The sequence below is a fragment of the Kwoniella newhampshirensis genome, chromosome 5 (genome assembly GCF_039105145.1).
Source record: "Kwoniella newhampshirensis strain CBS 13917 chromosome 5, whole genome shotgun sequence".
In the NCBI taxonomy this organism is placed as follows: Eukaryota; Fungi; Basidiomycota; class Tremellomycetes; order Tremellales; family Cryptococcaceae; genus Kwoniella; species Kwoniella newhampshirensis.
Genome location: NC_089959.1, coordinates 918,944 through 935,608, shown reverse-complemented (window position 1 = coordinate 935,608; position 16,665 = coordinate 918,944). Strand labels below are relative to the sequence as shown.

The 16,665-nt window shown below is 49.9% G+C and overlaps 6 protein-coding genes across 6 annotated transcripts; 3 read left to right on the top strand and 3 right to left on the bottom strand.

The window, feature by feature from the left end:
• Window positions 1–1,286: 1,286 nt before the first annotated feature.
• On the top strand, window positions 1,287–2,969 carry IAR55_002914 (uncharacterized protein; the record flags this gene model as incomplete). The annotated part of the gene is made up of 2 exons (XM_066946025.1): window positions 1,287–1,632; window positions 1,696–2,969. The coding sequence occupies 2 exons, from the start codon at window positions 1,287–1,289 to the stop codon at window positions 2,967–2,969; spliced, it is 1,620 nt and encodes a 539-aa protein (XP_066803526.1).
• A 682-nt stretch (window positions 2,970–3,651) lies between these two features.
• IAR55_002913 (uncharacterized protein) lies at window positions 3,652–5,332 on the top strand (the record flags this gene model as incomplete). The annotated part of the gene is made up of 3 exons (XM_066946024.1): window positions 3,652–3,827; window positions 4,119–5,109; window positions 5,207–5,332. The coding sequence occupies 3 exons, from the start codon at window positions 3,652–3,654 to the stop codon at window positions 5,330–5,332; spliced, it is 1,293 nt and encodes a 430-aa protein (XP_066803525.1).
• Window positions 5,333–5,479: 147 nt separating this feature from the next.
• Window positions 5,480–7,279, bottom strand: IAR55_002912 (uncharacterized protein; the record flags this gene model as incomplete). Its single annotated transcript, XM_066946023.1, has 7 exons — window positions 5,480–5,636; window positions 5,749–5,785; window positions 5,954–6,075; window positions 6,184–6,657; window positions 6,804–6,893; window positions 7,015–7,076; window positions 7,247–7,279. 7 exons carry the CDS (start codon window positions 7,277–7,279, stop codon window positions 5,480–5,482), a joined length of 975 nt encoding a protein of 324 aa, XP_066803524.1.
• A 626-nt stretch (window positions 7,280–7,905) lies between these two features.
• Window positions 7,906–9,463, bottom strand: IAR55_002911 (uncharacterized protein; the record flags this gene model as incomplete). Its single annotated transcript, XM_066946022.1, has 5 exons — window positions 7,906–7,939; window positions 7,997–8,494; window positions 8,562–8,955; window positions 9,012–9,081; window positions 9,140–9,463. The coding sequence occupies 5 exons, from the start codon at window positions 9,461–9,463 to the stop codon at window positions 7,906–7,908; spliced, it is 1,320 nt and encodes a 439-aa protein (XP_066803523.1).
• Window positions 9,464–10,603: 1,140 nt separating this feature from the next.
• On the top strand, window positions 10,604–11,781 carry IAR55_002910 (uncharacterized protein; the record flags this gene model as incomplete). Its single annotated transcript, XM_066946021.1, has 6 exons — window positions 10,604–10,705; window positions 10,790–10,894; window positions 11,010–11,140; window positions 11,210–11,291; window positions 11,349–11,402; window positions 11,524–11,781. 6 exons carry the CDS (start codon window positions 10,604–10,606, stop codon window positions 11,779–11,781), a joined length of 732 nt encoding a protein of 243 aa, XP_066803522.1.
• A 121-nt stretch (window positions 11,782–11,902) lies between these two features.
• Window positions 11,903–12,754, bottom strand: IAR55_002909 (mitochondrial import inner membrane translocase subunit TIM10; the record flags this gene model as incomplete). Its single annotated transcript, XM_066946020.1, has 5 exons — window positions 11,903–11,977; window positions 12,174–12,303; window positions 12,472–12,490; window positions 12,571–12,630; window positions 12,730–12,754. The coding sequence occupies 5 exons, from the start codon at window positions 12,752–12,754 to the stop codon at window positions 11,903–11,905; spliced, it is 309 nt and encodes a 102-aa protein (XP_066803521.1).
• Window positions 12,755–16,665: the final 3,911 nt, after the last annotated feature.

Below are 16,665 nucleotides of genomic sequence, written 5' to 3'. Positions count from 1 at the left end.
ACTCTTTTGGTTCATATTGCTTTCTTGTCCATCTCTACATACTCCATTCGCATCATCGTCAGCCACCTGCAACAGAAGACGCGTCGATCACGCACATCATTCGACGAACCCACATTCCATCAGAGTCAAGCCACAACACGTTCACGTCCAAGTCCACGTCCAATAACGACCAGCTCACGTCCTACCTTATTCGACCAAACACATCTGAACGGTCATCAAGTGTCTCAGGTCAGACAAGTCAAAACACCCGCTTCACAACCTTCTGCCCCTCTCCTCTCGGTGAAACTGCTTCTTTGCGATACGTTTCTTTCGGTCCGACCCGCAACAAATCAAGTCTCACCTGAACACTCTCGATTCGTCGATCAACCAATCGACTGATCTGTCTCAAAAACACAACGTGTCTGACACGCACGCGTTGGCTCTACTTTTTGGATAGTCATATAAGGACTGGTATCGATCTACAACTGAAGGAGGAAAGGACTCGATAAATCTTTCGGATCTTCTTCTCTAGCTCTGTCGCTTGTTAGAGGACCAGGTGTCCGTTTCGGGTTCTTCGTTCTGTGCTCAAGGTGAGTTCGTGAAATTGCTTTTCATCCTGTTTCCTTGGTGGCTTGGAGCGATCGAGAGGCAGTCATCGAGGAGCAGTCACCATGCTGTGCGCCAGTCGGGGACAAGAAGCCCGAGGACGGAGGATGTTGATCCAAGCGGAGAACAAGTCCCTATGTGTATCGCGCCATCGCGTTTCATGCTGTCCTTCCTTTCAGCTTCCTTTCAGCTCCCTCGCATATCCTTCCCTTTAGCGCATCAGTCAACCTCACGCGTATATCACATCACTCAACCCTCATCGTTCTCCACTTCTTCACGCGACGCTTTCACAACTCCATCAGCATCTTTCATTCATTCCCTAATCCATCTTCCGTCCCCCACTCTTTTCGGACTACCTTCATTTTCAGTTTCATTGTCCCGCGCCGGCTCGCTCCATGCTCAGAGAATCGCACACACGCTGACAGGAGATCATCATCGCTTAGTAGTCCGTTTCATTCCTTGCTTTGAATCAGGCGCTCCTTTGATCTCTCTCGATAGATCGTTGAAACTCCCGCGCTCATCCCCAATCGTCAAAGGATCAGTCTCAAGCGACTCGGAAGTTATAAGCCGTGGGACCGTTCCAAACCTTGCCTTGTGATTTCAAACAGGTTCTGGTAGCCTTGCACACCCCATACGTATATCACTCAACCTCCCATCACAATCGTTCACTCGAGCAGGACTCGTCATACAATACGATCAACATGGCACAATCAATCTTCCTGCCCCGACCTTCGATGCAATCACCCTACTGTCCCCCCTCTCCTGATCCTACACATCTCCGTCTTCTCGCTTTTTCCGTGGCTGAGGCAGCTCTCCAGCCTGATCCGAACTCGCCATCGTTCAATTTGGTTATGGGTCAGATGCCGACGCCACCGGAGATTTTGACTGGATCAAGCAAGTCTTGGCCTGCCGAGCATTTCCAAGAGGCAGCTTGGGCAGCGATGAAACCATGGAGTCAGGGACGTCAAAGGATTACCACCCCTCAGAGAGCCAAACCTTTGTGGGACGTAGTGGAGCGTGCAAAAGAGCGACATGATCGAGAACGAAGTGAGTATGGGCGCTTGACATCTGTCATGTAGCACAGTGCATCGCTGATGAGCCCTCTCCCAGCTTCCCCTTCATCGGTCGAATCCTCTTTGCCACAAAGCCCTCCCCTCTCTCCGTCATACAATTTCGTTCTCCCTCCAAACTCTCCACTGGCAGCGTCTATCGCTTCGTCGAGGTCCCCGGTCGCGGAACGACCTAGTCTCGCAGCTATTCAGAGAAAGCGCTTTCCCCTCTTTACCCGCTCTGCCGAACCATCGCCTACCAAGTCAACTTTCTCGACTCTCGACCAGACTCGACCGCCTCCGGAGTTTGTGCCTCGTCTTTCCGCATCCGAATTCTCCGTCAGAGCCAAGGCGAGCGCTGCCTCTGCGACAAAACACTCCCGGACCAAGTCAGACTTCGGTTCACCCGCGATGTCGTCCGCAGAGACCCCCGCCTCTGATCGATTCCGATCCCAGTCCAAACTCCCAGCTCATGCTTCGAGACACGCGATGAGGTTGCCCAGTCTGGCCGAGATCCAGGCCAAGATGTCCAGAGCCCATCGACGAGGCACATCTGCTGGCCCAGCACCCCGTCAAGAGCAGACGCGACCAAGGATCAGCACTGTTTACCGAACGGACAGTCAGGAATCGGTCGAGGTCCTCAAAACTCCCACCGATGAGAGTCCTCGACGAGACGCGCGTATCATCCTTGCGTCCGTTCTCAACCGTCGTCCTTCGACCCCTCCCAGCCCTACCGAAGTGCAGGAGAAAGAGCCCGGTCTCGCGCCTTTTCTTCGCGCCAGGACTAGTGGCCGTCTTTCTGGATCACGACCCAAGTCTATGCCTCCCTTGTCGCTCGGCGAGGTCCCTTCTTTCGAAGCGATCGTCAGAGCCAGCGCGAAGAGCCAACCAGCATTCAAGGTCACTCCTCCCAAAGACCGCGTCGCCTTCGAGTCAACGAGCGGTAATGTTCCTTCGCCGACAAAGGGCTCTTTCCCCTGGTCAGCTGTCTCCAGCGGGATGTGCACGCCGACCGAGAACCGATTCAACCTCTCTGTCGCGGTGACCCCTCCTCCACGCTCCACGACTCCTTCGCCTCGACGAAAGTTCACCTCGCCCGCTTCGCCCACCGATAGCATTCGATCGATGACCACTGCCAGTCCGACTCTGTCTATTCCCATGATCACGTGCACACCTGCACCTCAGACTGTTGTCGGCCGTGACGGCCATGAGGAGGACTCGGATGAGGAAGAAGGCGATGTGGTTCTCTTCGAAGGCGAAGCAGAACAGGAAGAGAGGGAGAAAAGGGCGGAAGCCATGAAGACTAGGTTGATGTTGAGGCGTAAGTCCGACTAACGAGTTCGATTTGGACGTACTATATACATTTCTATCAATTTTCGAGTTCTTCTGGTTCTCGCCTCGGCCTAGAGCCAATTCACACTTCTATTATCCTTAACCTTTTAACAATGTAGATCTTTGGGATCCCCCCCCCCCTCCCTGCCGTCTATACTACGGTTGTTATGCGTAGCGTGGCAAAACTCATCTGTGCTTTGGAAACACCCTTTTACCGTCGATTGATTTGACTTTGTAGGAAAAGGTCGTTGTTTTTATTACCATGTGGAAGCGAAAGCGGACAGTTACTCGTAGCGTGGATTACGACTGTGAAGAAGGCTTGAATGCACTCGATGATGCACATCTGATTGAACAGAAGCAGAAAAGTGATTTTGGCGAAACGGAAATGATGAAACGCCACTTGGACGCGACGAACATCAATGTCAAAATGACTTTCTTTCCAAGATCTTGAACTCGACATTTTACTCCTCGCGACCGTTATTCCGCTTGACTTCTCACACGAAGAAGTCGATCTGCAATTCGAGTCTTCCTCCTGACAACCGACTCTTATCCGCCCACGCCTCCACGACTTTTCGAACCTCTCCCTCTTTCACTCTTCTGCCCCTTCACTCCTCGACCCATTCAATTGTACCTACACCTATTGACCTCTGCATCACCATTCTCTGGGTGCCCCAATACAATCAACATGTCGACACAAGAACTCGTCCCTCTATTCCCGTCGGCAACTCACCCAGCTCTGCCCATCTCTGCCCAGATCTTGTCGACCTTGCGTCATCTTACTGCGCCGGGGAAAGGGAATGATCTCAAGGCGGAGGAGAGGGCGGCGTTAGTTGGAGTGGCCGCGTTGTTGGGTTGTGAGAAGTGAGTGTGAATTCATGCCGGGATTTGGCCAGGTATCGTCACTGTTTGTGACATGGAAGGAGCGGTGAAGATGGTGCGCAGGGGTGGTAACCCTGTAGGTGGACTGTACGCGACGGATGGGGGGAATTGCGAACCAAGGAACTGTTATGGACAGAAGATAAGATTACACCAATCTGCCCAAGCTTGGTCCTTGCTAGTCATCATGTGTCTCATCTTCGTTCCGCTTTGCCTGGCGGGCCACGACTATCCATAGACAGAACGCGCAGCTCACTCGCCCCTCGTTGTCCCCAGGATCCAATCGAAAGACCTCCCATTCTCATCCGCTCAAAAAGCATCTTCCGTCTCACCTGCCCATTTCCGTTCTTCCCTCTCTCGATGTCGGAAGCTTCTCGAATCAACGACGTTACCCACGACCTCTTCTCCTACCAAATCCGATAAAGGCAAAGGAAGAGGCACAAGGCAGGCTTCATCTTCCCTCTCTCCTTCAAAGCGTCCTGCTGTCGTTGTCGCTGTTACAGCCAAAACGACTTCGACCTCAACTTCAGTCTCTGCTCCTGGATCTGGGTCTGGATTTGGGACTGAGATTGAGGGTGAGGCGAATGACGATGTCACACCTACGCCTAATCCCCCACTGATATCGGCGAGTCCGTTCACAACCCCTCGTAAAAAGTTCAAGTTCTCGTCAGGGATAGATATCTCTTCGCTCGTCCGATCACCTCGACAAGCACAAGCTCATGATCCGACCGTTGCCAGTCCATTACGACACAGCGTGACAAGACAACCTTCGACCAGGATCGATAAGAATGCTCAGACTCGAACGTCCAGTGCAGGACAAAGCGAGGACGATGAAGAGGTTGGAAGGGAAGGAGAAAGTGAACTCGGGACCCCGACGAAGAAAGTGAAGTATTCCAATCCTGTCGGTATAGATCTGGAACATCCACCACCATTATCATCAACTCATCTCTCTTCCTCGGCAGCAAGGAGGAAGAGAGAGAGAGAAGATCCATCCGCCTTCTTCGCCATGAGACCTGGTATGGGGTCATTATCTACGCCCGCAGGCAAGGGAACGGGTACGGGTACGAAGGACTTGCACCATGCTGGCGAGGAGGGTGAAGGATGGTTGAGGAGATTACGGACGGAAGAGCGGTCTGCTCCGAGATCGAGAAAGGACAGGAGGGAGAAGAGAGTAGATAAGAAAATCCAAAAGAGGGATTGGACTTTTGCGGAGGGCGTTTGGGGGACTGCGGAAACCCAAAGACAGAACACAGCCATCTTGGGCAGAGTGAGTTAGCTGGAAGTACGCCTTTTTTGGCAACACCGACTGCATTCAGTGTTCTGCCACGATGGAGAATTGCGCTTACACAGATACTCGCGATTAGGTATGGGAACACCTTCCAGTATGGCTGGAGAAGAACGGGCAGCCTACTGTCGAGGAGACGGAAGTCGGCGAGGGTGGAACTTTGGTTGACATTTTACTTCGAGCGGGAGAGGAAAGGGGTATATAGGTGGAATGACACGATTCCCGGTTCAGCGGTTGTTCTTGGACATGGTGCACATAGGGGTACTCGTGATTGCCTTGATATTAGGCTCAAGTAGGCCAATCGACAATTGTACATATGCGGACTGTGTTGTCATACTATGCACATCGTGCTTCATGTCTTATCCTTCCCCTTTAGGCTCTTGCTCAATATCACATAATCAACTTGCCTCGCCTCGTCACCACCGTCCACTCCTTGACTCGCCTCATCATCATCTGACCACTCCTCCTCTTCCGCCATCCTTGTCGGGTCAATTTCGTCAGGTACATAGCTGTGAACAAGATTATGCTCGATGTCAATCATACCGCCGGCTCCGATGAGAAATCGACCGACCAATCCGAGAAGGAAAGGAAGACCGTAATCTGGGGTATTGTTGAACGTACCCGTGTTTCGTATAGAATGCCAACGCGGTCGTATTACCTGAAACAGGGCCACATATCAGACTTGTCATTTCTACCGAGCCATACGACCACTCCATCAGGCTGATGATGCCACCTCTCACCACACGCGCGAATACCGCCCAGAAGGCGAGGCTGACCTAGAAAGGTGTGTGGTCGAAGCCTCAGATCTGATGAAGGACGGACTCACTCTTTAGACAAGTCAACATGACTTTATCCAGCTCTCGTCCCCTTCCTATCTGCTCCAGATGTGTGATCAGCAGCTTTCCAGATCCCTGTCCCCTGACTGAAGGTGCTAGCTGGAGCTCGTAACTAGAAATGATGGACCAGAACAGAATCAGCGATTATCGCCCGACTGACTGTGTCCCTGTCTTAGGTGGTTGGTAGGTCAGACGGTCGGAGGGAGAAATGGGAACTTACCAATAAATTACTTCCGCATCTCTGGGAGTTAGGGTCTCTTCTGTATCGAATCTGAATGAAGAGAAACCAAACAAGTCTTCAGGTCCGATGTCCACAGTTTCTATAGCCTCTACGATGCTTTTACCCTTCCGCTTGCGACTCTTGCTCTTTCTCTTGCTCCTACTCTTGCTCTCGCCAGCGATCATACTGGCGATGTTGGCCTTGAAACGGATAGCACCGGATTCAGACGGGGGAGGTGATTCCCCTGGCATATCCAGGACTCCGTTGGAGCTCAGACTTCCGCTCGTGCTGGTACTTGTACTCCCGCTCGAAGTCGTACGTGCACCAGCACTCGTTCCTGCTTGTTCGTCCTCGCCAGCTTGACTCTTTGTGTCATCGGGTGAGGCTGGGAGGAGGAGAAGGTATCGCGTACTTTGCTCGAACAGTTCTTCGCGTTTCGAAGATTCCGTGTAAGGGAACGACGAGGTGGATTGGCTATATGTAGAAGGCCATTAGCAATTGGTTGGTTTTCGGTACGCAACGGAAGCATCATCCCGACAGATAGTGGGGTGGCGACGACAATGTGGACCTCCAGAGAGAATACGATTGACTGACAGTATGGCAGAGAAGGACATACGTACAGATGACACATGTTGGAATCGAACAGACCGAAGATCGCATCTCTACTTCTATCCGAGAGCTGTTCGGCGCAGACAAGCGAGAGCTTGTAACTATAGTTCAGTTCGAGCATGGCAGATCAGTCCTGACACATCGCTCATACCTCTTGATCATGATCGTGAATGTGACGATGAGTGAGAGGGGGCGAAGAGAGATGCGTTTGAGCAGACGTACGGTCTTCCGTCGGGTAGGTGTCCGTGTCGAGGTAAGTCAGGAGCGAGAATCGACGTTGATGCCTGTAAGAAGTACAGTCCGTTCGTTCAATGAATCAATGAGACAATCTCCCAATCGATCGATCGTGAAGGCTGAGTTGGTCGACACACATGAATCTGTGTGTAAAAGCGAATAGAGACAGAGGCAGATCCCGCCTCGTTGAGAGATGGAGAACAGTAGTGAGAAATCTCACCGCATTGGCAGATCGTATTTTCGCCGTCGCCATCTTGTGATATCTTCGTTCTCCTTGTGCGTGATCGAAGCCGGTCACTGGTGGGTCGTCCTCGCAGATGTGAGACCCGTCGTTCCAATTGGTACGAGTAACCGCGAGATAAACAAAACGAGTCGTCAGAGTGATTACCAAGGTTGTCATTTACAACATTACGCGACCGACGTTGTGATTTTGGACCTCCTCCACTTTTGCCATCTGAGCTCGTCTCGGAACCGACAACAGCGAATCGTGACCACTGTCTTCGGACAACAGATTTTGAGCCTTCGTTGATCGCGAATGCATACTGTCAAACTCCTAGATCATGCATCATACAATAGTACAGAATTCCACCTCAGTGCTAAATCCATGGAATCAGACCTCCCACACAAGTGGCTCGCGCCTCGCAATCTCGTCAAGTCAAAAGAAAATTAAATGAAAATCGCCTGAGCCTTGCCCTATCATAATTGTATTACACGAGATATGATGAGACCATTAGGAATCCTCGAGTAGAGCAGCAGAACATGTACGAAGGTCAGATAACGTGGATTGCAATGGCTCGTCCAGCGAGTCGATTGTGATGTGATGGCTAATTGATAGATCGGGACGATGAGAACGGAACTGATGAAGTGAGAGAAAAGCATCTAGTACCCTCGGTACTGAGCAGCCTGAGCGTATCTATGTCCGCAAGCAATGTCAGGTGGACGACCTCATCATGCCAAATGCGCAACTCACGGTCCATCCGCACCACCTGTGGGTCTGCCAAAACCACCGTATTGATCCGCATTAGGGAAAGTCAGCTCTCCAGGGAAGACTGTTTGTTCGTGGTTCACCGCGTGGGCATGACCATGACCGCTGCCGCTACCAATGCTAGGGCCGCGTTGCAAGTCGGCATAACCCTCCGCCATAGGCTGGTCCTGAGCAGGATAGTCCCCATAAGCGTGCGCTTGAGGAGGATAAGCATGTTGATCGTAGGCTTGGTGTTGGTCGTATCCATGTTGTTGATATGCTTGATCGTACTCATACTGATCGGCGTGACCGTAGCCTTCCTGGTTGTACATCCCGTAGCCTGCTCCAACACCTGCACCGACACCCACACCTGCCGCTCCGGCAGTGAAGTCATGCTCGGGGACACCAGGAACTTGGTTCGGGTCGTCCAACTGCGCGACGAGCTCTTGTCGCTGTCGGCTTGCAGACGAATTTGAAGTGGTCCTCTGGAGAGTCTTTTCGAAACTACGATCAGACACGCGAGAGGTTAGCAGAAATTTAGGACTGCCTTCTCGAGAGGCAAAGCACTCACAAGTCGTCGCCCATGTTATCGTTACGAGGCGAGAAGTCGATGGGCTTCATTCGGGAGTCGAATCGGTTGCTGGGCTTAAGCTTCCACTTCCTGAAAGCGGTCCATCCGATAGCGGTAAGACCGACAACGACGGCAACCACGATGATGGCGATCAAAGCAGGCTTGCTGAGACCAGATGATTTGGAAGTCGTCCTGTCAGATGCGGACGTAGCGGTTGCAGAGTGTGTGACGGTACTTCGTGCAGGGGTGGTGACAAGGACAATGGTAGATCGAGCAGCGGTGGTAGATGGGATCACTGAGGAAGGTGTGGTGATTGAAAGGGTTTCGGGAGCCTGGTTAGTGGAGGTAGGGCTGGTCGTGACAGGCGCAACGATCGGGGTTGTGGACGTGGAGTCTGGTTGACAGAAAACGGTCAGTCACAGTGCGCCAAAGATCGGGAACGACGCTCACCAATAGTGGATGTAGTGCTCGACGTGGGGACATCTGAGGTGGTTGACGATGATGGAGCAGCCAAGGTCGACTGTACGACCGCCGTTAGCTTTCTCTGAAGCAGTCAGGACGGAACGGGCAACACTCACAGTATCTGTCGGGCTCGAACTCGACATCGTCGAGGAAGTTGAAGTTGCGAGTTCACTGGTGGTCGTGGAGCTTTCAACGGTAGTGCTACTAACCGTACTGCTGGTGGTAGATGAAGCTGTGGTTGCTGTTGACGACTCGCTCGCTTCGAATGCGGAGATAGATGCGAGAGTGCCATTGTCAATGGGCGCGCCTGCTCTGCCGACAAGGTGAGGTGTACGGTTCGCATCGATGACTGCTCGAGCGTGATGACGACGTTGTATAGGGCCTGCGGGAGAATGGGCCAGTGCGAGAGGGAGAAGGAGGAGGGTAGCGGAGAATCGCATGGTGATGGTTCAGAGGGAGTTTACGAGGCTGAAGACTGTCCAGGCCCAAGCAGCTATGATCGTCAGTCCATGTATCCAGATGGAGAACTGTTGCGACGGACTGAAGCAGCGCCAGACGCTCACCTGGGTAGACCTGTTGACAAGGACGACGATGGAGCAGATCCAAGCAGAAACTATCTCTGACTTGTGGCACTGACTTGTCTGACGAAGCTATGTCGCTATCGATTGATGAAGTTGGTCGGATTCGAAGGATGCCCTGAAAAGGATGTGTCGTGGGATGAATCGATCAACAATGGATCAAAGTGTGAGCGGGAAGCTTGAGAAAAAGGAAGGGAGGGAGAAAGGAGCGTTGAGTGTCTTTGAGGAGGAGAAAGACGACCAGGGCTGGTCGAGGCTTGTTGAGAGTGGTTTCTTTTCAACTGTTCGGCTGCTTGTGTTTGAAAGGGGATGGATTGAGATTTTTATTATTGGTGTTGTTGTAATTGAGGAATGCAAAGCTGTATATGTTGGATATCGGACAGTAGTGTCGATGAAAGAGGGAGAGCGTTCCAGACCCTCTCTGCTCTCAACGAACAACAGCGCACGAATCTCTTTCTCTCTCTGTTCCTCTCTCTCAATCTCTCTCACTCACTCACTCACTCACTCACACTCTTCTGTCTCATCCGACACGACAACGACGAAAGGGACATACCCTGAAAATGCATTCCAAATACACAATACACAATACACACACCACCACGACAACAAAGAGAAAACGCGCTATTTGGACCTCGACGCGTTTGTGGCTGAGGTAGTAGTACGTAAGCGACGATCAGCTTGAAGTTAGTGAGCATGTACATATATTTCTCCGCTTAAAGTTACACAGCGACATACTGACCACGTGGACAGGCTAGCTAGAACGGGGATTCAAGGGAATAGGTAGAGATGATCTCGAGTGGCAGCCAGGAGATCAGGTGGAGGAGGAGGTGCATGCATGCTCTTGAGATATCAATCAGTGTGCTGTGGTTGACATACTGATCAGTGTTCGTCAACAACGCTGTCGTGCTACCACAACGGAAGCATGTCGGCTCGACAATCATAGTGGTCTGCTGGTGCAGGCTGGATCCATACCAACGACAGCGCATGACCGATCATCACAGGATGTCGTCCAAGCTGCCTGGACCATCCCTCATCCAGGTGCCCAACCTGTTCTCCATCGTCGAACCAGGTGTTTATCGATGTGCTACCCCGACAGCGGCGCAGGTGTGTCGAAGGCGACCTCGAAAGCACTCGAGCTCTTGACCAGTGCGAGCGGAATTAAGGCTGATTGTGGAACTCATCCGACAGATCTCCTTCCTTGCCACGCTCAATCTCAAGACCGTCATCTCTCTCACCTCGGAGCATCCGATCAAACCGCTGCTGCAGTACACCCGATCAACAGGAGTGGACTTTGTGAGTGCTTTTGCTCCGCTGTCATGATTCCACGGTGTCTTCGTGAATTGCTTCGAGACGGCCGAATCTGGCTTGGTCCCTCTGGAAACGGTTGACTGACTACGCGCGCTTGCAGATTCACCTAGGCTTGACACTGTGGAGACCGCCCGGAACGGATTGGAAACCCGTCCGAGACGAACTGATCAAGACAGCTCTTGAGACTTACATTTTGGACGTCAGAGCTCATCCCGTCCTTCTCATCGATCCGTGAGCTCCTCCTTCGCACAGAATACCCCGAAAATATGTTGACCAAGACCAACGAATCTGCGTGTGAAGGATCGGAGTGCACCAGACGGGATGTACAGTGGGAGCTCTGAGGGTGATGCAAGGATGGAACTTTGCTAGTACGCTCGTGGAGGTGAGTCTTTCTCTGATACTGGTGTCCACCACTGCGGCTGATGAGTTCCCGAATCAGTATCGTGCTCATGCGGGGAGTAAACACCGTTATGCCGATGAGCAATACATCGAGGTTGGTTTCCTTTTCCAGTTGTTTCACGAAAACAGACACGAAGCCTTCCCCTCACGGCCTTTCACCGCTGTCTGATTCTATCTATTATGCTTCTCAATTGGATGCCAACCTTTTCCCGTAGCTATTCGATCCGGACCTCATCAATATTCCAGCACCGCAACATCGTCCCTTATGGTGGTATTCTCCTTGCGACCAAGACTCTGATCCATTATCAGACAACGACGAAGAGGATGGTCTAGGTCAAGAGGAAGAACCGAAAAGTTCTGCAGTCGGAGAGGTGGATGGAGTGATGCCAGGACAAGGAGACGCGAAAGAGCCTATGATAAAGAGTGATGAGGCGCGGATACGCCCTGTCGAGGGCGACATGGGTGTTGGCTAGGCGTTGCCAAGCGATTTGATTGGTACACAGCCATTGGTATGACCTTGTCCGTTATTGGAGGATCGAGTCAAAGAGCGGTTATACTGTGCATTCATCCTATGCTACATCATTGTGAGAGTTTTTATCTGCCGAAAGTACCGCTACTTTGAGCAGCGTTACCCATCGCAGACATTCTCTCTCCGACCTTCTTGTTGACCTGTGACGGGAACGAGCGATGTCAGCCAAGAGCAGCTTTATTCTCCTGCTCTCCCTGATTCCGCCCAATCCGCCCTCTGACCAGTCTCCCTTAAGACGTCATTCTTCCGGCTGCCGTTCGAAGATGTCTGGGACCCCCTCGATCCACCTTGATGCTCCCGAACAGGCCAGATGTCTCAGCCGAAGCGGGGACTCACCTCGAAGAACTTGGCAGTACATCTATCGATACACACGCTCTCTCCCTTCAGCAGTTCACCTTCGATATATCGGTGGTTGTTGGGCGTGGAGGAGATACATTTGGTGTGACAGGAAGTGACAAGTCGGTTACTGCGAGCGGGGAGATGAGTCAGTCGGTTGGTCAGTTAAACAAATCCACTGGGGCCAGAGGCAGGACACGATTGCTCTTGGAAATCATGGAGCAACCGCCGGTGAGCCCAGGAAGTCATCTGAAAGGTCTTGCGGATCATGAGAGAGGTGAACGAAGTGGGGACATACAAAACGTCGGTGATCATATCTATTCCAGACCCAGAGTAAGATTAGCTTGACACCTCCTTTCGCGGCCGCGATTCGTTCTGAGCGTCAACGATAACTCACCAAGCTCAGCCATTGCCATCTCAATCTTGGCCGGGTCGACTGACCCTTCGACCGATCGGTCTGCGATTGAACAAGAATCAAAAATCAATACGTCTTCCTCCGGTTTTCTCGACATAGCCACAGCGGTCGAGAACGTGATGAGGCAGGGGAGAAACGCACTGCCGCCGCCAAATAGGAAACTCATCTTCTCTTCGATTGATCTGGTACGAGGTAGAAAGGTAGGTGCGATCAAGTCAAGTACACTGAGATTGCTGTTGTGAAATGCAAAGACGTCGATGAGGTCGACCGGTCAAAGTTTTGATTCCGTGAAAATATCGCTTGTGAGCCAATTGGACAATCTATATATCACACCCATATAACAAATGCACTTCACGCTCATTCCTCATCTTGGGCCCATGTTACAACCCTGCACGTACACCTATTAGTCTATTAGAACGGTTCAGTTTAGTTCATTTCACAATCTCTTTTTATTTATATTTGGGTCGTAACTATCGGTTGCATTTCTAGCGCTGATATCTCAAGCTACATTTCCAACCTGATATTTCATACGATATTTTAGCGCTACTTTTCAGGTCGTAATTTCAGCACTAAAAACTCAGTTTGTTCCCTGAATCCTCCTTGAATCTTTGTACTTTTAAGCCGCCCTTCTGGGCAGCTTTATGACAATAACCCCCAAGGATCAAAACATCTGCATACCTTACCAAAATACTCTCCCTCTACAAAAGTATCAACGGTCATCATACCTCTTGCTAGGAAGACACCTATCAGTGATACCATAGTAGTCCTCATAGCTAGCCCGTGATCCTTCCTAGTTACACACCACTCGCCCGTGACCTTACACAAGTCTATGGATTACCTTTCTAATTCAAGTCTATCTATGTACACCGTCCTAGTATCCCTGTTGGACAGGTTGTAACAGCCCATCATATCAATGCACAAAGAGAAGATTCATCATATGGAAATCAGTCTTCATAGATACAACACACTTGATCCTGTATAATTCAATCTATGGTCTCTTTGGGTGTCGGTCAATCATGCTGCAACCCAGGAGACAGATGCAATCTGGTCTACAACATCCTTGAGGTCAAAGGTAGTCACAACAGATGGCTTCTCACAAGGATCATGCAATTCAATTCTGATAAGCCAAACCAATCAGTAAGCATGACCATTGCTTTTGTTGGATATCTGAATCACACAGGAATACTAGAACATACATCTGGCCTGCTGAATCCTGATTCTTGGAGCCTGTCTGTCACGATGGTCAATGTGGCCTCAGTCAATGAGCCCTATCACACAACGAGACAGTATGATATGAGGAAACGACGATAACGATGATAACGAGAATAACGAGGATAACGAGGATAGCGAGTACAGCGAGGAACTTGACACGGATATCTAGAAGGGCTTGTAGCAGCTCTAGATAGACTGAGGTACCACAGTGATATTGTTGAACGATGAGCAAGGTACTAGGTATGACTTTCAATCGAGAAATCGCTAGAGAAAGACTAGAACAACGAGAACTAAGACCATGTATATATATATCTCCACTGACCCATCCGCCAGGATGCGTAGAACATCGATCAACTTCCTTCTGTTTCTATCGTTCACCTGCAGCGCCCTTTAGCTCGGTCTTGGGCGAGTATATCGAGTTGTGCTCGAAGATATCGAAGAAGTCGAAGATATCAAGAGGGTTTACGTAATAATGGCTTATTCGTGGTCGTGGCAAAATGGCTGTTATGACACTGTCAGAGAATAGGCATGATTTGCTTTCAGAGGTCGATCTGTGTAGGCATTTGTAAGAATTACTGTAGCTTGACTGTGGACTTTCTTGTCAAGAAAAGATCCTATCATTAGAATCCAACATCAATGTTCTGGTCTGGTTTGCCTTTGAGGTTGTGGCTACAACCTTACTTTGAAACGGGTTGTGTCACAACGCCAATGTAACCGGCCATTAACCACTGAACCACAAAAGGGAACAATCGGAATCTCCAGCCGCACTGGAATTCCGCCGGTTATATAGGCTTGCCGCGAGACATTGGCTGGGTGGTCATGGCCAACATGACACAACTCACCAAACAAGATTGTGATATCGACTAACATCCTGTGTCTGCTACTGCCAAATAAGGCTTTGAGATGTGTCCTGACTGGACTGTATACAAGAGAAAGCACATGGAGTGCTGTTTATATCAGGCTTCAAGACATTGTATGAGTTGGAGGCTTTTCCTGCTCTGCCTTTATTCAAGTGTGACAGTTCCATTGAAGAAGTTGTTAACTAAGGATAGTCAATCTCTTCTGGATCAATCCAGCCTAGGTTCAGAGAACCCTTTGCTTTGTGAAGATTTAAAAAGAGGTAAATATATTTGCATTACAGAGTCCTGTGTTCATATCATCCAAAACATTGTTGTCGAGTGTTGAAGTGTTGAAGGATTGTCTCTCAAGCTGGACACAAAGATCTTGTTCCTGAGCATTCCCACCTGACTATGGGACTATCAGTCATATGGGAGTCTTCTATGTACGTTCTATGTATGTTCTATGTATGAGTCTGTGGGCCCTGCTGCATGTTTGCCACACTCCTGATCTCACACAGATCTCGTAAAACTGCTGATTTATGTATATCCATTCATGTTTGCTTATAATCCCTGCCAAAACATTTGCGGCACACAGCCTCTGACACCAGTGTAATGTATGATTGGCTTGAATAAGTGCATTGCACAGTTCTGATCTTATGTGAACACAGCCTCTATATATGCCAGACTAACCTGCATATGTAATGGTGTCAACCTGATCTCTGATGTCCTGCCACATGTAGCCTGCATTGTCCACACAAGGGTCCTGCAAGTCAATTCTAGTGCAACAGCCAGCATGATTGCGGTCAGTACAGCAAGCTGATGTACAAAACTTGAATTCTTCTCTGCACAACTCACGAAGGACCTGTACTGCCTGTAACAGTATATGTATGATTGGATGTCAATTTGCCAGCCTTGCTGTTGGTGGTGATAACCATTGGTAGTTTACCCCCTTTCCAAAGTAGGTTTACTGAGGGCAATATGTATATCAGCAAGGCTGGTTGGGATGCTTTGTTCCAAAATGCTCACTACTCACAGGTGTCCTCAAGACTATTGGACTGTACATTGTATTGTGTTGGAGATTGAGAGATACCCAGCAACTTGAACATATCTGCAGGTGATCCTGCAGTGACGTGCCCATTTTGTAGACCATTCCAGCCTCCTACATCAAGTGCTGCCTTGACAACTGCATTAGGCCACCTGAAGGATTTGGAAAGGTTATTGGCATCCACCAGCATCATGGTTTGAAAATTGATTATTGGAACTTACCAAAAGTAGTTGGCATCAAAGAGAAGGGATGTGGTGTCATTGTAGCTGACAGTCACTGATTGCTTCTTTCCGTCAACTGTGAACAAGGTAATGTCTGCCTTGTCACCGTTTTCTACAATCATATCCTTCATTGAGTTTGTCCCCAGATTTCCAGCTATCATTGTGGCCGCAAGGTAGTCTCCCGGGCCACTTTCTGAACATCATTTGTCAGCTTCATCATATGCAAAGCGTGCAAGGTCAGAGAAACAACTGACTTAGCTTCACATCATTTGGGCGTGGTCCCTTGAGACCATAGGCTTGACCCCAAGTAGCAATATTCTCAAGTGCCGGCACAGAGATAGGTTTCCCCCATGTCAGAGGCAAAGTCAATGAAGCTGATTGTTTGACTTCAGCAACTATGCTCTCAAGCACACAAATATGGGTCCTTGAGTAGCAAGAAAAACTTGTAAATGTAAGACTCACCAAGAAAAACAGTTCTAGCCAAAATCATACTGAAATGGAAAGTGCTGCAGTTTTATCCAATGTAGAAATAACATGATTGTTTTCCTATATGTACCTGACAGGGCCTCTGATATTGCTGCAAGTCCAGATTGCATCTGCAAGCCAGGTGACAGGTTCTCTATTGTCTACACAATGCTCCTTTTCAAATTTTGATCTGGGGTCATACAAGAAAAGAGAGCTCACAGTGACAGACAGGCTCAAAAATCAACATAAAGGAGATTACAAAAGTCAGGGGTATGCGATGTGGTAGTGTGGTGTC